This window comes from Camelina sativa, chromosome 11 (genome assembly GCF_000633955.1).
Source record: "Camelina sativa cultivar DH55 chromosome 11, Cs, whole genome shotgun sequence".
Lineage (NCBI taxonomy): Eukaryota > Viridiplantae > Streptophyta > Magnoliopsida > Brassicales > Brassicaceae > Camelina > Camelina sativa.
Window position 1 is genome coordinate 12,016,706 of NC_025695.1, and position 26,389 is coordinate 12,043,094.

The 26,389-nt window shown below is 38.4% G+C and overlaps 6 protein-coding genes across 8 annotated transcripts in view; 4 read left to right on the forward strand and 2 right to left on the reverse strand.

The window, feature by feature from the left end:
* Positions 1-10,773, forward strand: part of LOC104727885 (probable LRR receptor-like serine/threonine-protein kinase At4g20450) — a 12,075-nt gene extending 1,302 nt beyond the window's left edge. Inside the window, 11 exon segments of the mRNA XM_019231831.1 lie at positions 2,828-3,002; positions 3,005-3,316; positions 8,203-8,347; positions 8,436-8,507; positions 8,575-8,646; positions 9,125-9,297; positions 9,371-9,570; positions 9,659-9,785; positions 9,875-9,940; positions 10,082-10,271; positions 10,362-10,773. Coding sequence (XP_019087376.1) covers positions 2,828-3,002; positions 3,005-3,316; positions 8,203-8,347; positions 8,436-8,507; positions 8,575-8,646; positions 9,125-9,297; positions 9,371-9,570; positions 9,659-9,785; positions 9,875-9,940; positions 10,082-10,271; positions 10,362-10,773 — 1,944 coding nt within the window.
* Positions 11,209-12,439, forward strand: LOC104722989 (small nuclear ribonucleoprotein-associated proteins B and B'). Its single transcript, XM_010441271.1, has 2 exons — positions 11,209-12,132; positions 12,255-12,439. Exon 1 carries the CDS (start codon positions 11,343-11,345, stop codon positions 12,126-12,128), a length of 786 nt encoding a protein of 261 aa, XP_010439573.1. The 5' UTR covers positions 11,209-11,342; the 3' UTR covers positions 12,129-12,132; positions 12,255-12,439.
* LOC104722991 (subtilisin-like protease SBT2.2) lies at positions 13,928-17,852 on the forward strand. Its single transcript, XM_010441273.2, has 10 exons — positions 13,928-14,513; positions 14,721-14,880; positions 14,984-15,384; positions 15,468-15,563; positions 15,650-15,722; positions 15,809-16,091; positions 16,174-16,508; positions 16,596-16,866; positions 16,956-17,237; positions 17,321-17,852. Exons 1-10 carry the CDS (start codon positions 14,269-14,271, stop codon positions 17,743-17,745), a joined length of 2,571 nt encoding a protein of 856 aa, XP_010439575.1. The 5' UTR covers positions 13,928-14,268; the 3' UTR covers positions 17,746-17,852.
* On the reverse strand, positions 17,901-18,678 carry LOC104722990. The gene has a single exon (XM_010441272.1). The coding sequence runs from the start codon at positions 18,498-18,500 to the stop codon at positions 17,916-17,918; it is 585 nt and encodes a 194-aa protein (XP_010439574.1). The 5' UTR covers positions 18,501-18,678; the 3' UTR covers positions 17,901-17,915.
* LOC104722992 (gamma-soluble NSF attachment protein) lies at positions 18,961-21,747 on the forward strand. Its single transcript, XM_010441274.2, has 9 exons — positions 18,961-19,148; positions 19,687-19,754; positions 19,932-20,016; positions 20,115-20,273; positions 20,418-20,555; positions 20,703-20,781; positions 20,910-20,989; positions 21,142-21,271; positions 21,436-21,747. Exons 1-9 carry the CDS (start codon positions 19,105-19,107, stop codon positions 21,526-21,528), a joined length of 876 nt encoding a protein of 291 aa, XP_010439576.1. The 5' UTR covers positions 18,961-19,104; the 3' UTR covers positions 21,529-21,747.
* LOC104722993 (probable lysine-specific demethylase JMJ14) overlaps positions 21,839-26,389 on the reverse strand; it is a 4,929-nt gene continuing 378 nt past the window's right edge. For 2 of the 3 annotated variants that reach the window (XM_010441277.2, XM_010441275.2), the window contains exons 3-12: positions 26,280-26,354; positions 25,919-25,996; positions 25,316-25,813; positions 24,974-25,198; positions 24,593-24,754; positions 24,065-24,433; positions 23,094-23,874; positions 22,899-23,002; positions 22,599-22,796; positions 21,839-22,382 (exon numbers count right to left, since the gene is read on the reverse strand). In XM_010441277.2, the coding sequence (XP_010439579.1) occupies positions 22,092-22,382; positions 22,599-22,796; positions 22,899-23,002; positions 23,094-23,874; positions 24,065-24,433; positions 24,593-24,754; positions 24,974-25,198; positions 25,316-25,813; positions 25,919-25,996; positions 26,280-26,354 (2,781 nt within the window). In that variant the 3' untranslated portion in view covers positions 21,839-22,091. The remainder of the gene's footprint in view (positions 22,383-22,598; positions 22,797-22,898; positions 23,003-23,093; positions 23,875-24,064; positions 24,434-24,592; positions 24,755-24,973; positions 25,199-25,315; positions 25,814-25,918; positions 25,997-26,279; positions 26,355-26,389) is intronic. The other variant, XM_010441276.2, reaches the window with a different exon arrangement.

Genomic DNA, 26,389 nt, shown 5'->3' on the forward strand with positions numbered 1-26,389 from the left:
AAAAAAAAAAAAAAAAAAAAAAAAAAAAAAAAAAAAAAAAAAAAAAAAAAAAAAAAAAAAATCACATTTCCCATACACGGCCACGGACAGTGCCGGCAAGTTGATTTATGCAATTTTACTTAAGCATATCTGTATCATCACAATTATCCAAACCACGCTCTTCTGATCGTAAATTAGACGGACTGTACAAGCCATTATGATCCCCTTATTTCCACCGAGAGCACGCCATATTATACTTCAATTTCTATTAGGTCGACCCGAACCACAAACATAAACCCCGGTGATGAGATATATATATATATATATATATATAACAATTAAAGAGAGAAGGGAGAGGTTGGAGGGGTTTTAACGATAGATAAGGGGGTTAACTATATAGCTAACACATATCATACGTCCTCGCAACAATCATAGGCAGTCATTGCAACTAATATTTATTTGGGAGGATTATTGCTCACTGATCACTCGACTATCTCTTCTTCCTCGCTATTTGGATTATACGTGATCTCTTTGTCTTGCTGGGAGTTTCAGTCCCATGCCGGAAGTCCCTTACTCCCTTTAATCTCACCAAACGACATATTTGGCTGTCTTGACGAGTTCAAAACACTACCGCGCGCTACTCTTCTCGACGCTCGTTAACCAGCTCCCCATACACTCACAGTAACCCATTCTAATTTCAGTGTCGAGACTCGAGAGTTCTCGAGAAAACAAACTCATTTTTTTTATTGAACATGTTATTTTGATAGGGAGGCAACTTCTAGGTGATAGTCGAAAGAGACAATCCTCGACCAGACATCCGGAAGAGCCTAACTTTGGTTCAATCCCGAGTGGTTGAATAATCTATCAACAATTTAGCATAACTAACGACTAACGTTATTCCATGATTTACAAATTTAACAAGTCCGAAATTTTCCGATATGATATCTTATATAATACGAGAAATTTTTTCTCATTTTTTTGCTAAGGAGACGACATTTAGCATGTTCTTTATCTGACACCTGTATTTTGTTTTTGTTTGGGTCTAATTAACTAAATTTATTTGTGTTTTGGACCTAATTAATTACAGGTCTATAAAACCAAAAACACTTTCAACATTTGCTTCTTCCCTTCTTCAATCACAACTAGTTGTAGACTCTTCCCATCTAAAACCATCATTTGTCAGTTTGTGGTTTCATCATAAGAAAAAGCTGATTATAGTTTATTTCAAAATTGTTTGTCCAAAAAAAAAAAAAAGTTTATTTCAAAATTATAATTATGGGTTTCAATCTTATCTATGATTCATGGGCAAAAAAGGATTCTAAATTATGTAAAAAATGTATTTCTAGGTTTCAATCTTATAAATGATTGTGGGATGTTACTGTCTTCTCAAAATTCTCTTATAAATTCATAAATTTTTGGTTCAAATTTTAAATTATGAATTTTTATTCCTGGGTTTAGTTTCTGGCCATTAATCTTATATAATCTAATGGTAGGATGTTTTATGTAAGTAATTTGATAATTGCTTACTCATTTATTCCTCATTAGATCTTACCAATTAATTTTCCATAAAAATAGGATTCAATCTGTTTTCCATAAAATTAGAAATTTAGAATTCAATCCCTAATTACTCTCTAAACATTTTTTTCAGTCATTAGGTTCCTACGAAGAATTATATTATTTTTATATATCTTTTCAAATTTCAATCGATATTTTTGAGTAAATTTTTATATTTTTTTTCACGTTTTGATGTTTGTTGTTAGCATTAATACTACATAGAAAACAAATTATGTGAGAATGTTTGACAAACTTATTTATTTATTAGAATATTTATGTATGTCTTTCCTAATTTCCATGGGCCGGTCCAGCAATTTTAGATGCCCTATGCCAAATTTTTTTTAATAAACCATTTTTATTATTAAAAATAAAATCATAAAAATAGTAATATAAAAAATTATCTAATCAAATAGATCAGTACTACAAGTTTAAAACTCATTAACAAGAAGTTTAATGTAATGCTCATTCACTCATTAATCTAATGCTCTTTTGCCAACAATTCAAAAGATGAGATAGTCTTTTACATAAAACTAATAAAACTACTATTTTGGGTTTTTTGGTTTAAGGGTAGTGGTGGATAGGGATGAACGGCGGTGGTGGTGGACGGTGGTCCGGCGGTGAGACGACGGTACTCCGACGGCGGTCCGGTGGCGGCCCAACGATGGTCTGGCGGTTTTCCGGCGGTTCTCCGGTGGTGGTCCGGCGGTAGTGGTTGGAGAAATCTAAACCCTAAAGGATAGTACATTGAGAACTCTAGTGGTGATGGTGGTAGCCGTCGGGTGGTTGTAGGAGGTGGGGAGTGTGGTTTTAGGGGGTGGGGTTGGTGGTGGTAGGGGGGTGGGGATGATGGTGGTAGGGGTTGGGGATGGTGATGGTAGCAAGGATAATATAGTATATATTATAGTTTATGTAGTTTATATTAGTTTTTCATGGTTAGAATAGTTAGTTGTTGAATTATAGTTTTTTTGTTGGTTATAGAGTGCAATTCCTAAAACTTTTTCTTATTGGATGATGCATATGAATCTTTTTATTGTAAATTTAGCTTCTTATTAGTCTTCATTATTAAACTAACAAAAATATGTTTAAAATATTATGTTGTTAATGTAAGCTAATACGAAGCTAAAATTCAAAAACAATGAAAGCTAAACCCGTGCATAGCACGGGATGACTTCTAGTATATATATATATATATATGATATGATATATAAACCTTAAATAGATCTATTAGAGAATTAGGCAAGACGGGTACTAAGACATAATTCTTGTAGAACAATCTCCTCCATTGCTAACAAAGACATCTATATTTTGTGTCAGGTATCCTGATGATATTCATGATCGTGTATGGTTCGAATCCCATTGGGGTGATTCGACGAAAATAAACACCACCACCCTTGTAAAAAATACGAAACCCTTTGAAGTACCACAAGCTATAATTTCAAAGGCTCTCGTATCCAAAGGTGCAGGTAAGTCATGCAGAGAGATTGGATGATGCAAAACCCATATGAAGTTCACCTGTACCTTCACTTTGCCGAGATCCAAGCTTTAAAGCCCAATAACACCATAGAGTTTAGTATTTTGTGGAATAAGAATACTATTTATTATGACTATTGTCCTCCAGAGTTCATGGCTGATATTGTACCTATCAGAACCTCAACTAAATGCGATTTTATTTGCTACATAGAGCTTGTGAAAACTGAGTCGTCAAGTCTTCCACCATCTCTTAATGCCATGGAGGTTTTCGAGGTAATCCAGCTTCCTCAATCCGAAACAGATGAAAACGATGGTATGTCAAACTGTGCCTATATATATATGTAGATATCTATAAACTAAAAGATATAGAAAGAGCTTGAATATAAAGAACAACTCTCTTTGTTTATGTTTAGAAAATCTCCTCTCAAAACTAAACACTTCTTAAGCTCTCTCTTAATCTCATACTAAGGTCACAACTCAACACTTGATATATATATAGGCTTTCTTATCCCTATTCCTATTAGGACTTAGAACTAGATAACTCCTAATTCTATTTGAACATATCTTGAGACTCTCTCTTATCCTTATCTCTCCATTGTAAGGATAACTTGGTCTTCAAGCTTCAAAGCTTATCCAACAATCTCCCCTTTAAGCTTTGAATTAGCCTTTGCAACGTCATGAACTCCAAGCAGTCTTCTCATCTCCATAAATTGAACTCTCGCCAATGCCTTAGTCAATGCATCTGCCTTTTGATCAGCTCCAGGAATGTGATCAACATAAATGAGCTCCCTTTCAACACACTCACGAATAAAATGAAATCGTTTGTGAATATGTTTGCTTCTTCCGTGAAAACAGGGTTCCTTGCGAGTGTTTGCTGCCTTGTTGTCAACGTACAAGGTGATCTGATTACTCTTCCATCTTGTAACTTCACTCAAAAGATCCTGGAGCCAAATAGCCTGCTTCGATCCTTCTGTTGCTGCCATAAACTCGGCTTCACAAGATGAGAGTGCTATTGTGTCCTGTTTCTGCGAACACCAGGTGATCGGTGTGTCTCCGAAGAAAAACATGTGACCTGTCATGCTCCTCCCATCATCTGGATCGACATTGTGACTGCTGTCACTGAATCCTATGATCTCCTTCAAGCCTCCTCTCTTGTACTTCAATCTAAAAGATGCAGTCCCTCTTAGATATCGTAAAATTTGCTTCATGACTTCACCATGTGACTTGTGTGGACTCTGCATGTACCTACTAGTTATACCAACAGCAAACGCCAAATCAGGACGTGTGTGTAGCAGGTATCTCAAGCAACCAACATTTCTTTTGTACTGCGTAGGATCAGTCTCCACTTCTTCAAGAGCCTTAGAAACCTGCAATCCAAACTCCATTGGAATCAAGGTCGGATTACAACTTTCTAATCCAACTTCTTTCAAAATTCTACATGCATATCCTTCTTGCTTGATAGTAATCCCATCATCCCCTTGATATACTTCAATGCCAAGATAATAAGTTAGCTTGCCGAGATCAGTCATCTCAAATTTCGTGGACATTCCTAACTTGAACTCCTTTATGTTTATGAGATTGTTGCCAGTAACCAGTAGATCATCTACGTATACTGCAACCAAAAGCAAGTCGTCTCCTTTTATTTTCTGATAGACCGAAGTTTCTTTGACACATCTCTTGAAGCCCATCTCCTTCAAGATTTGATCCAGCTTTGTGTTCCAGGCTCGTGGAGCTTGTCTCACTCCATACAAGACTTTCGACAACTTGTACACCTTGTGTTCTTCAACCTTGACTTTGAATCCTTCTGGTTGATCAACATACACATCCTCTTTTAGCTCACCGTGTAAGAACGTCGTTTTAACATCCAAGTGATGGATTTCCCATCCGTCTAAAGCAGCTAACGCAATCAACAGCCGTATAGTCTCTAAACGAGACACTGGAGCAAAAGCTTCTCCAAAATCTATCCCACTTTCTTGTACATAACCTTTAGCGACCAACCTCGCTTTATGCTTGCTTATAGACCCATCTGCATTCCTCTTGATCTTAAATACCCATTTAAGTCCTATTACCTTCACATTTCTAGGCTTTTCAACAAGGTTCCATGTCTTGTTTTTGTTGATGGAGTCTATCTCCTCCTTACAAGAAAACCTCCATACCTGCTGAGTTTTAGCATCTTTGTAATACAATGGTTCATCATTGATTAAGAAAAGAAGAATCTCACTCTCCATTGTAGATAGAAGCACATAATCCTCTAGGTGCTTCGGTTTCTGAGTTTGTCGAGTAGTTCTTCGCAGAGGCTGCTGTTGTTGTGTCTCTCGAGTGACAATCACCTCATTGTCATCTCTGTTTTCCTGAGACGTAACACTCTCTGTTTCATCTTCTTCTTGATCTTCGATGTCATTATTTGTCACAACCGGTCCTTCACCAACATCCTCAACTTCTCCCCATCGCATATGAAACATTCCTGGTTCTCTAACAGATTCTGCAGTCGTCGAAGAATTCCAGGTCCACTTACTCTTCTCGTTGAAAACCACATCTCGGCTTACAACTATCCTTCTAGTAGATGGATTAAACAGCCTATAAGCTTTTGATCCAGGTTCTATCCCAAGGTGAACCAGCGACTGAGAACGATCATCAAGTTTCTTAAGGTGTGCACCATCAACCTTAGCGTAAGCAACACAACTGAATACTCTTAAATGATCAATGTTTGGTTTTCTTTCTCGCAAGCTTTCATATGGTGTGATGTTGTTAAGAGCTTTGGTAGGTACTCTATTGATCAAATAGGTAGCATGACGAACACCTTCCCCCCAAAGGTAATTCGGCACCTCCATTGCTTTAAGCAGACTCCTTGTCATCTCCAATAATGTTATGTTCCTTCTCTCCACCACACCATTTTGTTGTAGAGTGTAAGGTGCTGTTAGGTGTCTTGTGATCCCAGCATATTCAAAAAAATCATTAAATTCACTTGATGTGAATTCTCCCCCTCTATCTGTTCTTAGAGTTTTGATAGTCCTTCCAAGGTCCTTTTCTACAACACTCTTGAATCCTTTGAAGCTTCCAAAAGCTTCACTTTTCTCCTTTATCAAGATGGACCACATGTATATTGAAAAGTCATCAATAATCACAAATATGTACCTATTATTTGTGAGTGTTGCAGGTGATATGGGACCACACAGGTCCGCATGAAGCAGTTCCAGGGGTTTAGAGGCTCGAAACTGGGCAGCTTTTGGAAATACTTGTCGTGTCTGCTTGCCGACTAAGCAGGATTCACACAATAACTTTTCTTCTCTTACATCAGTTAAACTGTGAACCATTTTATGTAGAAACATTTCCTTGATCGTCTTGAAACTGATGTGTCTGAGCCTGGCATGCCACTTCCAAGTGTTGTCTTCAAGTCGTGATAGTAGTGATGTTGGTCTTCCTATCTTGAGACTGATTTTATAAAGTCGATTCCCAGATCGCATTACTCTTACAAGGAGTCTTTCGTTTGGATCGTGAATTGTGAGGTAATCACATCTCATACGAACATCATAGCCTACCTCTGTTGCTTGTCCTAAGTTAAGTATATTACTCTTGAGGTCAGGGATGTAATAGATGTCAGACACAAGAATCTGTTCTCCATTCTTGCTCTCAAACAGTATTGACCCTTTGCCTTCAATCTCCACACATGAACCATCTCCAAATTTGACTTTTCCTTTTATGTTCCTATTGAGTTCAGAAAAATAAGTCTCTTGTCCTGTCATATGATTACTTGCCCCATTGTCTAGGTACCACATGCCTTATTCTCTGCTGTAGTTCTTTGGAATAAGCTTATCTTCATTCAAGAAAACAACTTCATGCATATACAGAGTCTGATCCGCCTTCTCTGTTTCCTCTGCTTCGACCTTGTTTGCGTCCTGCACCTTTTGTATCTTCTCGGGACAAGAAGAAGCGTAGTGACCAACCTTGTCACATCTGAAACAGGTTATTGACTTCTCTTTCTTTTCCTTAGTTTGATTCTGATTAGTGTGGTAATCGGTTCGTTCTTATCCATTATATCTTCCTCTGCCTCTTCCTCTGCCACGACCTTTGTATCCTCTTCCTCCTCGACCATGACCCCTTCCACGAAAATTATTAAAACTCGGGTTGTAGGTCGATTGTGGCTGATAATCGTTGGAACTGGTGAACAACAATTTTCCTTGTGTGTCCTCTTGTTTATCTTCTCCTTGTATTCTCTCTTCATAAGCTTTGAGTCTTCCAACTATCTCTTGGAAGCTAGTAGTATTGAGATTCAATACTTGTTCTAGAGAGGCAACAAGATGAATAAACTTGTTCCTTGGCACACTGTTTAATAAATTCTTCACCATCATAGGCTCGTCAATTGTTTGTCCAAGTGATGTTGCTTGAGTCGCGATTTCTGATAGCTTCCCTGCAAAGTTGTCAACCTTGTCTGAATCTCCCATTCGTAGCTTCTCGAAATCAGACATCAGAGTCTGCAAGCGTGCCTCCTTGACACGATCAGCTCCCATGTTTCTTGACTTTATCGAATCCCAAATATCCTTAGGTGAAGGTAGATCACCTACTTGTAGTATAAGAGATTCTGGGATTGATTGGAACAACAAAGCAATTGCAACATCGTTCTTGTCATCATTTGTTGAGCTTGGTTCTATTGTCTCCCAAACCTTTTGAATTCTCAATATCACCTTCATCTTCATTGACCAAACCGTATAGTTTGTAGAGGTGAGCTGAGGGCATTGAATCGAGACCGACTTGTCCATGTCCTTCGGACGAGTTCCGGTTGCTAATTCACCCATTGTTTAGAATCAAATCCGCTCCTTTGGATTGATTAAACCTTGCTCTGATACCAAATAAAAGATATAGAAAGAACTTGAATATAAAGAATAACTCTCTTTATTTATGTTTAGAAAATCTCATCTCAAAACTAAACACTTCTTAAGCTCTCTCTTAATCTCATACCAAGGTCACAACTCAACACTTGATATATATAGAGGCTTTCTTATCCCTATTTCTATTAGGACTTAGAATTAGATAACTCCTAATTCTATTTGAACATATCTTGAGACTCTCTCTTATCCTTATCTCTCCATTGTAAGGATAACTTGGTCTTCAAGCTTCAAAACTTATCCAACATAAACCTCTTTTTTTTGTTGTTCATGAGGTCAAACTATTGAACAGCATAGAAATTTTTTATATTCCCAGTCATTGCATTCAAGAACATCCAAGCGACTTATAGATTACAAAAAACGAGCTGGCAAGGAGATCCATGTGTACCTATACAATATATGTGGACTGGTCTAAACTGCAGCAACATGTTTCCATCTATTCCACCAAGAATCATTTCCATGTAAGTCATTACACTCATCAGGTTTTCTTGTTCAAATTAGTAATTTTTTTTTAAAGTATATCTTGAATGTGTTCTGATCAATACGCAGAGATTTTTCTTCTTATGGATTATATGGGACCATATCAAGTGATATACAATATCTTAACCAGCCAGAGAAATTGTAAGTCTCATGTCTCCTATCTAATCTGGAAGGAATAATAGCTGCTTATTTTATTTTTATTTTGTAGGGACCTATCAAATAACAATTTGACGGGACGAGTACCGGAGTTTCTTGCCAAAATGAAGTTATTGACGGTCATGTAAGATTCCTTATGAAGTAGAAAAACGAATATTTTGGCTTCGAAGCACAAAATGGACGCATATTATTACAGCATGAATCCATGATAAATGTTTTATAATCAGTCAGAAAGTTGGTTGGGAAAAAGTCGGTTTTCACCAACGGATTTATTGGTCGGTAATTTCGTCGGTAATTTCCGACTGATATCCAACCATATGTATCTGTCGCTAATTTTCAACCGATTACCAACTGTTTTTAAATCGCGTCGCTTAACGGTTGAAAAATGGTCGTGTAATTAGCCGACCAATATATCAGTCGGAAATTTGGTCAGAATTGGTGATGTTTTCTTGTAGTGCAATCTTAGCTGCCCAATTCCTCAAACCCTACGTAACATGGAAAAGAATAGACTAACGTTACTGTATGTTTCTTTTTCTCCCAACCAAATATATTTAATAATTAACATCGAAAACAAAATTGTGACTTAGTGATCATTTTGATAGCCTTCAAGGAAATCCAAACCTCTGTCTGGATCAATCGTGCGAAAATGAAGCTGATGATGAAAATAACAACAAGAAATTGCTAGTACCCATTCTTGCATCAGCTGCTTCTGTGGGTATTACTACAGCTGTGCTTCTTCTCATCATTCTCTTCTTTAGAACGCGACCATCCAAAGGTAAGCTCGAGCCTCGAGGACTAATAAAAACGACTTGGACTTAAGCATATGATGTGTGATTCTAATTTTCCAGCTCCATACCCATCAACGGTGGCGAAGAAGAGAAGCTTTAGTTATGAAGAGGTTGCAGTGATTACAAATAACTTTGAGAGAACTCTTGGCGAAGGAGGGTTTGGAGTCGTGTACCACGGTAATTTAACTAGTAACGAACAAGTGGATGTTAAAGTTCTCTCTCAGTCCTCAGCTCAAGGCTATAAGCAATTTAAAGCTGAGGTACTTTCACCATAATTAATTTTATTCACTAATTCAAAGAAAATATATATATGATTTACCACCTTGTGGGTTACATGTGGTTTGATAGGTAGACCTTCTTCTCAGAGTACACCACATAAATTTGGTAACTCTTGTTGGCTATTGTGACGAAGGACAACACTTGGTCCTCATCTACGAGTACATGTCCAATGGAAACTTAAAACAACATCTATCTGGTAACCTCATTTGTTGTCTCTTGGTACTTTAGAGAAAAAATGATTGTGCGTCGTCATCTCACACACATGACACATATTTTCGAGTACAGGAGAATGTGTTAGCTCCCCTCTGAGTTGGGAAAATCGGCTAAGAATTGCTGCAGAGACAGCACAAGGTTCGTTCTAAGTTCCAATTCCTATTGTGTGTTCTTTTATATATAAGAAATCATGAGTCCTCACTGCAAACTAAAATTTTGAATGTTCTCTTCTCTTGGTGAGTTTTGAAGTTATATCCTTTCATGAGTTATTTTATATAGGACTGGAGTACTTACATATCGGCTGCAAACCACCAATGATTCATAGAGATATCAAATCTATGAATATACTTCTTGATAAGCATTTCCAGGCTAAACTTGGTGATTTCGGGCTTTCAAGATCTTTTCCAGTGGGAAGTGAAACTCATGTGTCAACAAATGTTGTTGGATCTCCAGGTTATCTTGACCCTGAGTAAGTGGTCTAATATCACACACAACTTAATGTACTTAAATTATGTCTTCCTTTTTCAATATGTTAATTTTGTTTTCATGTGTATTATAGATATTATCGAACAAATTGGTTGACAGAGAAGAGCGATGTCTTCAGTTTTGGAGTCGTATTATTGGAAAGCATCACAAGTCAGCCAGTGATTGACCAAACTCGTGAAAAGTCTCACATAGGAGAATGGGTGGGATTTAAGTTAACCAATGGAGATATCAAAAATATTGTGGATCCAAGTCTTAATGGGGATTATGACTCTAGTTCACTGTGGAAGGCTCTTGAGCTAGCATTGTCATGCGTTAGTCCATCTTCGTCTGGAAGACCAAGTATGTCCCAGGTTGCTAATGAACTACAAGAGTGTCTCTTATCTGAGAACACAAGGAAAGGAGGGAGACATGATGTCGACTCCAAAAGTTCTGTTGAACGTAGCACCACAAGCTTTGGTCCCGAACATATTCCTGATGCTCGCTAGTTCAGGCAGAGGTATCCCAATATGTATGTGTTTGAATAACAAAAAGAATTATTCTGAATTTCTTTCTTTGTTCAACTTTAGACATTTTGTAATTTGTACTTGAACCTGATTTTACTGCTATCCATTACATACTTATTTGTCAAACTTTACTATTGATAAAAGCTTGACATGAGTTCATTAAGTATTTAAGTATTATTGATAGAAACTTGAAGCTTCATGATATTTACTACTTGACATGAGTTCATTAAGTATTATTACGGTTAAAATTACGATTAATTGCAGATTATATCAGTGAAGTTAATAAATACAGAGATAAACAATTCACATTGATGTGAAACCCACTGGGCCTCCTATGAAATTAAGCCCATTAGAGAATAAGAGCGTAATATTGTTTTTTTATAAGCCCTAGAAATTTCACAGTTCTCGATTAGCACAGCCAAAAAAAAACCTCAAATTTGGCCTCTCGATTTAGTTTTTGAAAACCTAATCTCGATCCTCCGGCGAACTTGACTTCGCCGGCTTAAATCTCTGCTAGTTAGCGAGTGTTTACTGTTGAATCGGGCGAAAAAATGTCGATGTCGAAGAGTTCGAAGATGCTTCAGTTCATCAACTACAGGATGCGAGTGACGATCCAAGACGGGAGACAGCTCGTCGGGAAGTTCATGGCGTTCGACCGTCACATGAACCTCGTTCTCGGCGACTGCGAGGAGTTTCGTAAGCTTCCGCCAGCTAAAGGGAAGAAGATCAACGAAGAGCGAGAAGATCGCCGTACGCTTGGTTTGGTGTTGCTTAGAGGTGAAGAAGTAATCTCGATGACTGTTGAAGGACCGCCTCCTCCTGACGAATCTCGTGCTAAAGCTGGCTCTGCAGCTGCTGTTGCTGGTCCAGGTATCGGTCGTGCTGCTGGACGTGGTGTACCAACCGGTCCGTTAGTTCAAGCTCAGCCTGGACTATCTGGTCCGGTTCGTGGTGTTGGTGGACCATCTCCTGGGATGATGCAGCCTCAGATCTCTCGTCCGCCTCAGCTCTCGGCTCCTCCGATTATTCGACCTCCGGGACAGATGTTGCCGCCGCCTCCTGCTTTTGGTGGTCAAGGTCCTCCTATGGGAAGAGGTCCTCCTCCGCCTTACGGTATGAGGCCGCCTCCTCAGCAGTTTTCTGGACCACCGCCGCCTCAGTATGGGCAAAGGCCAATGGTTCCTCCTGGTGGTATGATGAGAGGACCTCCTCCTCCTCCACCTCATGGGATGCAAGGAATGCCTCCGCAACGCCCTGGAATGGTTCCTCCTCCTGGTGGGTTTGCTCCACCGCGTCCTGGCATGCCACCACCGCCACATAATCAGCAGCAGCAGTGATTAGGTTAGCAGTGAATGAGAATATGAGTCTTTGTCTTGGGGTTTTTTTTTTTACTGCTTTTTTTGTTTGCTGTTATCTTGAGATTGTGAAGGTGTTATTAAAGTTGTTTGGTTGGACTTCCTCAGGTTTACAATTGTGGTGCTTTCATTGTCGCCTTTCGTAACTTTAGCCTGCAATCTCTCTGATCTATCTTAGCTTGCAAAGTTTGTAGATTTTGGTGACCAGTGAGTGTTTTTTTGCCTTATCTTCTTGTGTTTCATTCCATTAAACCTGTTTTATCATCGCAATTAACAGCATATTTCTTGCCCCATTTTGAAGAATCTACCCTCTTACGAACTAGTCAGACACTTAGACCTTGGTCGCTATTAGGGAAGAAGGGTTTAATCGGTTCCAACTATATATAGCCTCTCTGGTCCTTGTTTATGGATTGTTTAGGTAGAAGTTAATACATTGTTTAGGGAGCTGTTGTGAAAGGTTCTTGCTCACTGATGCTGCGATCACAACCATGCATCTGCAATGCCATAGCAAAGGGCTTTGGAAAATGTTAATTCTTATTAGGCGTAGACATTACATTTTCGGGTTTAGTTCACATTCGAATAGTTCAAAGTAAGGGAACTATAGTTTGAAATCGGACCCCAATCATTTTTGATTGGTGTTTAGTTTGCCTTCCATCTGTTACATGTGTTATCTTTACAAGTGTGGTTAGTTGAATGAGAAGTAAAATGCAGAAATGCTTGTTTGTAGTGAAATTCATGATCAGAAATTCAGAATAATCAAAACTAAGAGCAAACATTACTAACCAAAATGGTAAAACTATTGCAGATGAATACTACATAAGTGATAGATGCAAATTTATCTAACTTGTCTAATCATGGACATTTCGGATTTGGTTGGCTTTTTCAATCTAGCTTCAACCCTACAGGTGACTCTTCTTGGCCGATCTTTTTTCAATTCGGTCGGGTCTGGAATCTAAACCCGAAAAGTGGTAAAAAAAATATCGAATGAACTAACCAAGATTTGGTAGAAGCGAAAAATGATAAACCGAGTCACATACATTACTTTACATCTAGGAATAAATTTTGTATGACTTATAGAATCGAATCTTCTTCAAGATGATGATTTACAAGAATTGTGCCGTTGAAAGATAAGATAGAAAACAAATAAAAAAAGTACGAAAAGAGTCGCAAAGTCAAAAATAAAATAAGTAACATAACGGTGTGACGGACCCATTAACACTCCTAATGATGCTTCACGTTAACCCCACCCATTTGCTAAATCTCAGCTTTTTAATTTAAATACATCAAATCAAAACATACTATAAAGAAGGCTGCGACAACTTTAATCATATGTTAATATATAGTCGTTACCTGTTGTTGTTATTGTTTACTTCTTGATCGGAGACTCGAAATGATACTATTTCAAATGATACTATTTCATTTTAACGAATTTGAGTTCTCAATTAAAAAGTAACAGACTATTAGAATCAAATTTTTATATAATGATCAAAATCAGGAATAATCGAATACTTATTAGTATTACATTGAATTCTTTAAGATTCTCAGTAAAATTTGTGGAAGTTTTACTAAAAAGCTTAATTTAAGTACAAAATAAAATAAAAAGAAATCCGAGCCGACAAGTTCCAACAGCTAAATTCGCAAAACTCTGTTTTATCTTTTCTTCCAAAAAACACTGTGCTCGTCCTTTTCATTGCCTCTCGGTCTCTGGGGGACCCTGTAGTGTAGACTCTGTAGAGTGTTAAAACGTTCAAAAAATATACTTCACAGAATCCAATAAACAATAAAAAAGGTTTCAGATTCTCGTGAGTTTTGGGTTCCTTCTTCTTTCTGCTAAAAATCATATCTATCTTGTGTGTACTATAATACAATATATTAAGTGTATATATATATATATATGTGAGCTTACTCTTCTTTTCACCGTCTCCAACACGAAAAAAATAAAATAAAAGGCAGTTCCTTTTTTTCTTTCTGCAGATTCCACTAACTCTACCATGTTTGCTTCATGATTTCTTCTTCTTTTTGCAGCTTTTTTTTCTCTCTTTCTTTATCTCTTTATCTTCTTATTTAAGCATTTGGTTGGTTTCGTGGGGTTTTTCTTTTGTAATCAGTGAGTGACTGAGATATGAGGAGAGTTTCAATGGTGAATTTTGGGGTTTTCCTTCTGTTCTGTTTTGGTTTTTTGTCGAACTCATTTGGACAAGATTATGATGATTCTGATGTCAACTCTACTACGGCTGTTTACATTGTTACTCTCAGACAAGCTCCTACTCTTCATCTTTTCCAACAAGAAGCAGAAGTGACAAGGGTCAGAGATAATTCCAAACATGGAGACACTTCCAAGTTTACTAGACCAAAACTTCAACCAAGGTAATTGCATTCTGCTTTGGAATCTTGGATTTTCAGCTTTTTTTGGTTAGTGAAAGAGTTCACCTTTAGGTACATGCATTGTATGATTCACTTAACTATCATGCTTTTGAACAGCACTAGAAGCTGGATTTTGTGTATAAAGGTTCACTCTTTTGTTTGTGTAGAGTCTTCCCTGGTGTTGAATTCAGTTTCTCTGGTTATATACAGGAACATCTCGAAATCACGTTATTGGAGATCAAGGAGATCAGCAATTGCTCAAGCTCATGACTCTTTGCTTAGAAATGCATTGAAGGGAGAAAAGTATATTAAGCTTTATAGCTTCCATTATCTCATCAATGGGTTTGCTGTCTTCGTTAGCTCACAACAGGTAATCTTGATCATACCCATGTCTTTATCAGCTTATACTATATATCTTTGTTTTCTTCATTGTAAAAGTTCCTTAAACTTTTCTCTTATTTGCTTTTGAAAAGGCTGATAAGCTGTCGAAGAGAAAGGAAGTAGCAAACGTAGTTTTGGATTTTTCTGTAAGGACGGCCACAACTTATACACCTCAGTTCATGGGTCTACCAAAAGGTGCATGGGTTAAAGAAGGAGGATATGAAACTGCTGGAGAAGGAATTGTCATCGGGTTTATAGACACTGGCATTGACCCAACTCATCCTAGTTTCAATGGCACTGACACTTCACAGCGTCAGTATCCCATCCCTAATCATTTCTCAGGTGTTTGTGAAGTTACACCAGATTTCCCATCGGGCTCATGTAATAGGAAGCTTGTTGGAGCTCGCCATTTCGCTCAGTCAGCTATAACTCGAGGGATTTTCAATTCATCTGAGGACTATGCTTCACCTTTTGATGGTGATGGCCATGGCACGTAAGTATAACCTGTTTGTAATGTTGAATCATTAGCATCTTCTTCACATTCTCCTACTAAATATTGTTATCTTGATGTAACAGGCACACAGCTTCCATTGCAGCGGGCAACCATGGTGTCTCAGCTGTAGTTTCTGGCCATAACTTTGGAAGTGCTAGTGGAATCGCTCCTCGTGCGCAGTAAGTAAATAGACATTACTAGATACCATCTTTATATCATTCATATTTCACTGAGTGTACTAATGACATGTTTTGATATGTACCAGTATTTCTGTATACAAAGCATTGTATAAGAGTTTTGGGGGCTTTGCTGCAGATGTTGTTGCTGCTATAGACCAGGTAAAGCATTTACATATTTGTTCAATTCATTACTAAAATGTATCGATCTTTCCATGACACTTTCCAGTGGTTATGAATTTTGATAGGCAGCACAAGATGGAGTTGACATATTAAGTCTATCCATCACACCTAATCGACGTCCTCCTGGTGTAGCCACGTTCTTTAACCCGCTGGATATGGCTATGCTATCAGCTGTTAAGGCCGGTATATTCGTTGTGCAAGCTGCAGGAAACACAGGTCCTTCTCCCAAGAGCATGTCCTCCTTCAGCCCATGGATTTTCACAGTTGGTGCTGCTACTCACGACCGAGTTTACTCTAATTCCATTACTTTAGGCAACAATGTATCTATTCCAGGCATAGGACTTGCACGTAAGTCTTATCTGGTTTCATTTCATCAGCTAAGTTTTTAATGACTTATCTTTGAATTGCTGTTTTCTTTTTCTTTTTCTAGTTCCTACAGATGAAGGCAAGAAGTACACACTGATCTCTGCTCTTGATGCATTGAAGAACAAAAGTTCAGTAGTAGATAAAGACATGTATGTAGGTGAATGCCAAGACTATGACAACTTTGATAAGGATCTTGTCCATGGGAATCTCCTGATATGTAGCTACTCTATCCGTTTCGTGCTCGGGCTGTCCACTATTAAACAAGCTTTAGCTGTTGCCAAGAATCTAACTGCAAAGGGTGTTGTGTTCTATATGGACCCATATGTCCTTGGTTTTCAGATCAATCCTACACCGATGGACATGCCCGGCATCATAATTCCATCCTCAGAAGATTCTAAGGTGAGAATATAACTAGAAAAAGATAACACTTAATCTCTTGATTCTTCTGGAATAACTGTCTAATGACAATATGTAATTTATATATAGGTTTTACTCAAGTACTATAACTCTAGTCTTGAAAGAAGTGGAACCACCAAGGAGATTGTTAGATTTGGGGCAGTTGCAGCCATTTCAGGTGGACGAAATCCTAACTTCAGTGACAGAGCTCCCAAGATTATGTACTACTCAGCAAGAGGACCTGATCCAGAAGACAGTCTTTTTAACGACGCAGACATTTTGAAACCAAACCTTGTAGCTCCTGGAAACTCCATTTGGGGAGCTTGGAGTTCCGCTGCCACCGAATCCACTGAGTTTGAAGGTATGAATAGAATCTCCAAAGCATGACATTTCTAAAGTTAAAGACATTCCCATGTCAGCTTTTGTGTTATTTTTTTTTGCTCTATTTAGGAGAGAATTTTGCAATGATGTCTGGTACAAGCATGGCTGCTCCTCATATAGCTGGTGTGGCTGCATTGATCAAGCAGAAGTTCAGAAAGTTCAGTCCTTCAGCCATTGCATCTGCACTTTCAACAACCTCAGTTCTGTTTGACAACAAAGGCGAGGCGATAATGGCTCAGCGTGCTTATGCTAATCCTGATCAAACCATGACTCCTGCAACCCCATTTGATATGGGGAATGGCTTTGTTAACGCAACCGCAGCTTTGAATCCTGGCCTAATATTTGATACTAGTGAGTTAAAACGGCTCTTTTCCACATTTTTCATATAACCAAAATGTAGATCATTCTAACGGTCTCTCTCTCTATCTATGCAGGTTATGAAGACTATATGTCATTTCTTTGTGGGATCAATGGATCAGCTCCAGCGGTTTTCAACTACACTGGCAAGAATTGTATGCTTAGAAATGCAACAATCAGCGGATCTGACCTCAACTTGCCATCCATCACTGTCTCGAGGCTTAACAACACGCGAACTGTCCAAAGACTAGTGACAAACATTGCTGGAAATGAGACCTATAATGTTGGTTTGGTTCCTCCCTTTGATGTTTTGATGAAGGTATCTCCTACTCAGTTCTCTATAGCAAGTGGAGAGACAAAGCTACTTAGTGTGATCCTCACAGCAAAGAAGAACAGCTCTATTGCTAGCTTTGGGGGAATCAAACTGTTTGGAAATGCAGGACACGTTGTTCATATCCCTGTGTCTGTCACAGTGAAAATTGCTTTAAAACAATTAACTTGAGAAATATGGTAGTACACAGAGCTTGGTAGATAAAGATAAATTGTATTCATTTCACTTTCCATGTAAATGTCACATAGCATTTATATAATACATGGTACATTTTATTTGTTACAATATGTAAAACTATAATGTAGATTCAAGATTCATTAAACACAATAAATATTCATTCATTACGCGTTGCCTCCATCTCTGTTGTTTCCTTTGTTTGGAGAAGAAGGCACCTTCTCAGATTCCTCTTCCTCAGCAGAAGCAGCTCCAGAAGACGACGGTGTTGTTGCAGGAACAGAGGGATTTGTAGGCTTACCCATTGGAAAAGGAGCATACTTGTGGAAAGGCCAGCCTTGGAATGGGAACTTATGCCTGAAGAAACCGGCTATCGCAGAGTTTGTTGCAGGCTCATCAATCTTGGTCATCATGGAAGATGATGATGAATCAACCCTGGGGGAATCAGAAACAGAGTTTGTTGCAGGCTCATCAATCTTGGTCATGGAGGAGGATGAGGATGAATCAACTTTGGGGGAATCAGAAACAGAGTTTGTTGCAGGCTCATCAATCTTGGTCATGGAGGAGGATGATGAATCAACCTTGGGGGAACCAGAAACAAGCAATGCCGGAGAATGAACATGTGCTTTCCCATGCTTCTTCCCTATTGCAGCTGATGGTGCTGCGAGTCTCGGACTGCGAGAGCAGAGCACAGGTGGAGTAGTAACCAATGAGAGAAAGATTAGGCAGAGGTAAACTCTTGAGTTTGTCATTGTAGCTGAATTAGTATTCTGTGTGTTTTGAACTTTTTGTGTTGAAGTTGTTTGTTTGATGATGTTTGGATTCAATGGTGTTGTAATTTATAGAGTTGAGAGAATGTAGATGATGGGAAGTAGGAGAAGTGTGTTGAATGAATGTCTACTTCTTACCTACATTTCAGCTTTCAGAATCATGCTTATTTTCATGAGCTTGACTTGACAAGATGAACCAAGAGAAGGTGAGATACAAGTAGATTTTAGTATAAAGTTAATATTTTTGTTAAACAAAGTTGTTAGTTTTCAACTAAATGATGAGTTTTGGAATCCTTAAAACTAGAAAGGACACAAATCTGAAGATGGTGTAATTTGAAACATTACGAAAGTATTTTGTTTTTTTTTGTTATTTTTGAATATGAATATAGAAAGTAATAAGAAAAAGAAATTTAATTTATATTATATGTGAGGAAGATAAAGTCCAAAAATTTCGGTAATACAAGTTATAACCAAAATAGAAGATTTTTTCCAAAATCCTTTGATCAGAGAGAGTGGGAGCGAATCTAAATTTGCAGATCGATCTCTGAGAGTTCGCTAAATCGCCGGGAACTTTATTGAGGCAGTCATGTCTTCGGATCCTGATAAAATGATGTCCAAAGCCGACAAAATGTATGCTTTTCTTCCGTCCCTCTGTCTCTCTCTGTATGAGCTTAATGATCGGTTTGAAGTAAGTTTCGAATTGGGTTTTAGGGCAGTTTTCTTTGGGTTAATCGAAATGATTGTGCTCTTTTGGTGGGTTTAATGTAATGCTTTCTGTTTGTAACACTGTGATCGAGAAACTTCTTCGTGATCCATTTTTACATCTCGATCAAGGTTTTTTTTGTTGTTGGGGAAAGAGGAGAATCTAGGATCTCGTGTATTGTTGGATATGAATAGTTTCAATCTGAGTTTGCTTTTAAGTTCAAGAATCAATGAGATAGTCCTGCTACTCAAGTCAAAATTAGGTCTTTAAGGGTTTTGAGCTGCTCTGCAAATTGATATGTAATATTCCTCCCGTTTTGATAAGGATTGAGAAATTACTTTGGATTGGTGTGATGTGCTTTGCTTTCAAAATGGTGTTGTTTTGTAACTGGCATTCCTACATTTCAGTGATCATTTTCTGTTATCAACCATCCTTATACGCAACTTCGGTTCTCGTTTCTCACAGGACAAAACTCACGCTTACTAGATGGAGTGCTGATTGGAGAGGTGCTACTGAGTTGTATGAACAAGCTGGTGGGTAACAATGTGTAGTTTATTCTCTATGGCAGAATCTAAGTTTTTTTTATATTTCTTTTTTGCTCTAAAAGCTTAGAGACTAGAATTATTAGAAGCATGGCAGATTCTTTCCGTGCCGGGATGAGACCTGATTTTGATCCTGTCCTCTTACTTCTTTTCATCCATAAACAACAGCAAATGGGTTTAGGGCATCAAACAAATATGAGAAAGCTAAAGTTGCTCTCGAGAAAGCTTCAAAAGGACAAGAGGTGCAAGCTTCGTATCCAAATTTTTTTGTTAAGAGAGATATTCTGCTGCTGTTTATTTTTGTTGTATCTACATAGCATTCTACCTAGTGTTATCCTTGATATCCAATAGTCCCTGGGATGCTGCAAAGCATATGGAGTCTGCTGCTGCCCTAGCACAGAAGCTAAGTATTTGGAATGAAGTTGCTGATTTCTATAGAAAGGCGTCTGAGCTGTATACCGAGTGTGGAAGGGCACAACCCGCATCAGATGCGCTTGGGAAGGCTGCCCGGTAATTTTATGTTGCATGATTTTGTATCTAATTATCTATTTTCTAAATGTCATTAGCTCTGATGTCCTCTATATGTTAGTAAGTGTGGCTTCTTGAGCGTGCTCCGTTTTTGTTTGTGTCATATTCAATAATTTTATGTTTCAGTGCCTTGGAAGATGTCAAACCAGATGACGCCATCCAACTATACACTGATGCTTGTGAAATTCTTGAAGAGGATGGGAGGGACCAAATGGCCTTTGATCTGTACCGTGCTTGTGCTAATGTCTACATAAAGCTCGAGAAGTAAGTTCTTGCTTTCTTAGAAATTACACGAGGTTAAAGTTTCAGTCCACATGGATATAATTTCAGTGAGTAGTGGTATCATGGAAAATCATTATCTCTCTATCTGATATAGTAGTAGTTGATTGGCACACATATTATAATTTGTAGGTTCACAGATGCGGCAACCTTTTTCTTAAGATTGGGTGTAGCTGCTGATAAATGTGATGCCACAAATAGCCAGTGTAAGGTATGAGGATATGCGCTCTTAACTTATAGTACCATTTGGTTCACTTATGTTCAACCTTGATGCTTTCTGCCTATCTTCAGACTCTCTTGTATCTCTGAATGTTTACTCCTTAACACCATTTATTTCAGGCCTATCTTAGTGCAATCATCGTATATCTGTATGCTCATGACCTGAAGCAGGCAGAAAAATGCTACAATGACTGTTCTCAGTGAGTTTACTCTTATCTCTTTATGCAGCCGCTCGGTTGGTTACTGACTAGTAATACTTGGACCGAATATGTTACTACGAACAAGAAAACATGAACGCTTCAGGAAATGTGATACCAAATTAGTGTCTGAATATTTATCTTCTTTTGGGTAGGATTGATGCTTTTCTGAAGAGCGATCAGAGCCGAAGTGCTAGTAGACTTCTCACAGCCTATAATGAAGGAGACATTGAAGAAATCAAGAAAGTGGCGAGTTCAAGCACTGTCTCGAATTTGGATCATTCGGTAATTCACTTAAATGATCGGTCTAATCCTAATTCTAGTCAAATCTATATCCTAATCCTGACTCTCTGTGTTTCTAAATTATGCTGATTATTGTGACACTAGATGATCATAGAAAGTTTCATTAAACCACTGCAATCTGATACGGAGAAGTATTTTGTCTGCAGATCATCAAGTTGGCTAGAAAGCTACCCACTGGAGATGTTACTGCAATTCAGATGAATGCTAATGACGATCTCGACGAGGATGATCTCACTTAAAGTTTCTCCTCTTTGTACAGATTCAGATTTCTACACATTGCTTCTTTTCAAGCCAAAGATTTAAAAAGACATATTATCGTTTTAGTCCAAAGTACTGTATGAATGATTAGGCGGCTCTGAATTCGGATTTGGGCATTTCTTTAAAACACAAAGCAAACACTCTAAAGTCAGTTATTTTTATTTGTTTATACAGCGCATACAGGTTCGTTAAAAAGGTGATATACAGCTCAAGTTTATTCTGGTTCTTGTTTGAAATCGTCTACTAATAGTAAAAAGCTTTTTCTTTTTCTTCAATTGAAGCTGGTACAAATAAGCAAATGAAATAGCGTACAATGATACATTGCAAAGGCAATACAATAACAATACAATCGTTAATTCCCTAATCCCTTTTTTTAGTAAAAAGGAAAGACATGTCAACGAAGTAACTCCTTCAGTCTATATATATATTGTTGCCTCTCTAGATTTCTCGACTTATACAGAGTAACTGCAGCATAACAAAGGAACAACAAACACAATCAACTTCGAAGGGTGTTGTTAGTGTGTGTTATCTGCTTGCTCAGTCGTCAAGGACTTTTCTCCATCTTATCTACCAAAGTAGAGAGCTCTTCCGTGAGCTCGGTGTTGCGTGCCTCACCGCACAGAAGTCCATGCATCATAACTAATTCTTCAGGTGTCGCCTTCTTCAACAGTCCACGCAAAAGCCTTGTGTCTCGGTCCAAAGAGGGATCTGAAGCCCCTCCTTTCTCTGTATCATCTTTTTCTTCTTCCTTTGTTGGTTCAGCACCAAACAGATTCACTGCCTTTTGGTTCCAATACTCCTCCAATTGATGCTTCGGATCAAGAGACTCAACCACCTATCCACAATGTTAACTTTCAGTCCAGAACACTTGCAGGCAAAATGGAAGAAATTATACAAATTTCATGCAAAGTAGTAAGGAAGATGATCAAGGAGACTAAAACAGAAGATGGGAGCTTCTCATCCAACAAACATTAGAAAGGATGAATCTTTTCACCCCAAGAAGATTCAGAAGAACATAGTTTTATGGCAATGTGTAATAATTAAATGTTACCTTAATCACATGCGGGGAGATAAATCCAAACATTTCATGCCCACTTATACTCTCCAAAGGTTGTAAAGAGGTCAAAGAGCTCACTGGTTGATCACATCTCTTGATAATTTCGAGTTTGAGCCTTTGTGTCACCATTTGCCAGCACTTCTCAACAGATACATTCGAGAAATTCTCAGTGGGGTAATCTTCTACTGAGACCTGGAAATAATACTGATGGCTCAGTAACTTGCTTCCTTTATTTGTTATTACTCATAAACAGATTTGACTTATAATCTCGAAACCACTACATAATTAGTGTACCCTGAAGAGTGGACCAAGAAGCCCTGCATCCAGAACCTCTGAGATGTAGTTGGTTAGTTTTGTTGGGTCAAGCACGCTTAAAAACTTAACACGGCTCTTGAACCCTGCAACATTCAATCAAAAGCAAAAGTCTTAGAAGGCAAAAAAAAAATGCTCAAGTACAAAGCTCACCAAAAAATCATCAATTCATCTCACCTTTTGGGTATATGGCTTGTTTACTGCACCACAGCTTTTTAACAACGAGAGATCCAGTGCTCAAGAGCCCAACAGAGTGACGTAGCCTATTGGTTGCAGCTTCTTGGTTCTTCCCTTCTAAACAACCATCTACTTTCTTCGCCATGTCGCTACACCCTACATCTGAAACTGAATGTGGATTTTGAGATTCAACCGAAATCTTCTTCTCGTCAAACTTACCTCCCTCACCAAGTTTTACATCCGTGACAGCTGACTTATCAGTGATGCAGTTTACATTTTGATCACCATCTTGTTTCAACTGAACTTCCTTGTTTGTGGTTAGATCACTTTGTAAGTGTTCGGAAACTGACTGAAGATTGTTCTGTTCTCGTTGCTGTACTTTTGATGAACCACGGCTCTTTGAAAATGAGCTAGCCTGGAAGTAAGAATATTCTTTTACTCTCTGATGATGTGAAGGATACTGGTCACGGCATTTACTTGCCCATTCGTCTATGGCATCGGGATCCCCTTCTAGAGCTTTGACCAAAGACCGTAACTCATTCAAGGTGTGGCGAATTAGGACAAATCTCTCCTTATTTTCACATGAACAAAGATCCTTGGCGTGGGTAAGACATGCAAAGTGGTTAGGGGAACACTTGCAGCTTGAAGCAGACATATGCAAGTCATAGAAGCACAAGAAGCACTCCCGTTCTCTCTTAATGTCAAAATCACCCTCCATCTTAAGCAAGCTAAAACCATCTTGAAGGTTGTTTAGTCTTTCTTCTTCCATCTGCACCCGCTTCTGCTAACCTCAGCTATGTTAGTCCCATTGAAAATGTTTTGATTCAATTTTATCAACAATCAGGTGGACTAGTAGACAACTACTACAGAAGATAATTGTCAATCTATGAAATGTAACATATTGTCTACGCTTTTTTGAGTATATAAATGCATATGTAAGCACACGAAAAAGAACAGAGAATCAGAATCACCTTGACTGCCTTCGTAAGCAATCCATCCTCACTACAAACCCTTTTCCATCTCACAATCACAGGAGTTTTCTTCTTGAAAAGTGAAAGCTCCCAGAGGGAATAAACAGCTTCCATAGCTGCTCCAAGAAGCAGCTTGTCATGTGACAGTGAACTCTTTCGCCGCTGCTTGCTATAGCCCTCCACTGCATTTTGTCCATGAACCAGCCAATCAGCCGGTGCAACATTTACTGCTTCCGCACAGTTGAAACCACAATTAAACCCAGAGTGATAGGCCTTAGGAAAGGTTAGGATAAATTCTCCACTGCGCTGGACAGCTCGATAGACAGGTACGCCCTCCTCTTTTAAGATTCTTGGAGATAACTGAGTGACCTGATAAAAAGAGAGAAAAAAACGGGGTGCAGAATGAGATACGTATTATCTTAACCAAAAGACAGCTCTACCAAATCATCCCCAAAATTACACATGTAAGGAGTTATAATTAATCAGCAAAGCTTGAAATGTAAAATGAATTGGGAGAAAAGTTTTCACCAGTTGATGTAGCAAGTCAGGCTGCTCTTCAAACAAATCTGGAAGACGCTTTTTCATTGCGGTTTCAAATGAATCGTAATGGTTTCCGGGGATCCCATACCAAACCTTTGGATCGCCCGTGTGTAAGTAGTTCAAGGAATAGAGGTGATGATCTTCAACATGCTGTTTCAAACAAAGTAAGCGGACAAATTGCAGATGGTTAGTACATAGCTTCTAGAGACCACATGAAGAATGCATCAATTCCATAATTTTGGTCCCAAAGGCGTTACTTCCTGTAAGTAATATAATTTTGATTCACCAATAATTCTTTAAGCAACAAAAGTTCCAGGAAATGTCAGAAGATTTTGTTTATGCAATTCAAGAAATTAACAAGAGTCTTACCCAACAAAAAGTTGAAAAGCACATTCCAACATAAAGCCATGGCACAATGACTCCTGAGATATCGCAGCTCTCAAAAGCTAGAACAGATCCGGGAAGACGGGATAAATTATTTAGGTTCCAACCACATTTAGAGTATTGATCTGCTTCACATTTAAGATGCCCCGGTGAATACTTAGGGAAACCACTTCCAAACTTCTTTGTTTCCAAGTCAGCTCCATAGTAAACCTGTCATAAGGCCAAAAACAAGAGCAGCGAGTTAGAAGAATCTTCCGCAAAAGAAAATGGTGAAACCAAGAAAGACCGAAATAGTACACATGTTATCATACAGCTGCCTTTACATACCTCTACTTCAACAGTTGCTTGCTCCACTATCCGCCAATATTCACCTTCGATGTCTTTAACCTTAGGTTTAAATTTCTTACTCTCAGACGCTTTGGAACCAGTATGATCCTCTGCCTGAAAATAACACTCCTTAAAGTATTCATCATACTTCTGAAACTCTTCCAAGGTAAAATCTGGCCCAGTCTGAAAACCAAATTTTCCTTCGCCATCACTAGAGGAAGAAGTATCACCGCCTGAATCTCTCTTTCTTCTTGTGTATCCAGTTTTGACTCTTCTCCGTTTTCTCTTCTTGCTTTTGGTAGATTTTTTAATCGGTTCTCTATTTTGAAGCAAGTCAATCAGCTGAATCCGGGTGGGAAATTTAGATTTCTCCCATATGTTCTTCTCCTTCAGAGGGCAGGGAGGTCTCCATGCAACAGGCGGTACTATTCGACATATGCCATATGATTCAGCTTTAGAACGCAACTTTTCTATGTAACCAAGGGGATCATCAAAATCCTAACCATGATGAATCATCAAAAAAAGGATATAAAACTTTTAATTAGACAACACTTAAATTACCAAGACAGAACCAAAACTGCAGCTAGAATTTACAAAACATACCTCATTAGTGGGATAAAATATGGGAGCGTCATCAACCGACGGCCTGCAAGGTTCTGATGGATTCCACCTCGCAGTTATCTCAAATACAAAACAAATGGACATCATTTAGGAACCAGATTCATCTATTCTTGGACAGTCATATAGGTAACAAAGTAGAGCTAATATAAGAGCAGTTCTTTATCAATGGGTGAGATTGCTAAATTTCAACAAAAACCATAAGAATCACTCTTAGAAACTGACTAAACCTAGAGAATCGTGACTCAAAACGGGTTAAGCAAAATAAACAAGTCCTTTTGATAGTTGCTAGAGAAACCAAATTGACTGGAGAAAGATACTACACAAGTCATACATATTAGCTTACTTTGGGACTAGGAGGACTAGAGGAGTCAGGTTCAACGCTACTCTCCCTTTTAATCGATTGTTTCTCAGAATCTTCCTGTAACAAAAAGAATACACAATCCCCCCCCCCCC

Bases quoted from the DNA above. Each gene is read 5' to 3' on its own strand.
- LOC104722989 (XM_010441271.1), top strand. From the start codon at position 11,343: ATGTCGATGTCGAAGAGTTCGAAGATGCTTCAGTTCATCAACTACAGG.
- LOC104722991 (XM_010441273.2), top strand. From the start codon at position 14,269: ATGAGGAGAGTTTCAATGGTGAATTTTGGGGTTTTCCTTCTGTTCTGT. The intron at 15,385-15,467 runs GTAAGTATAACC...TTGATGTAACAG, and splicing joins GATGGTGATGGCCATGGCAC to GCACACAGCTTCCATTGCAG. The intron at 15,564-15,649 runs GTAAGTAAATAG...GATATGTACCAG, and splicing joins GGAATCGCTCCTCGTGCGCA to TATTTCTGTATACAAAGCAT.
- LOC104722990 (XM_010441272.1), bottom strand. From the start codon at position 18,500: ATGACAAACTCAAGAGTTTACCTCTGCCTAATCTTTCTCTCATTGGTT.
- LOC104722992 (XM_010441274.2), top strand. From the start codon at position 19,105: ATGTCTTCGGATCCTGATAAAATGATGTCCAAAGCCGACAAAAT. The intron at 19,149-19,686 runs GTATGCTTTTCT...CGTTTCTCACAG, and splicing joins ATGTCCAAAGCCGACAAAAT to GACAAAACTCACGCTTACTA. The intron at 21,272-21,435 runs GTAATTCACTTA...TTTTGTCTGCAG, and splicing joins TCTCGAATTTGGATCATTCG to ATCATCAAGTTGGCTAGAAA.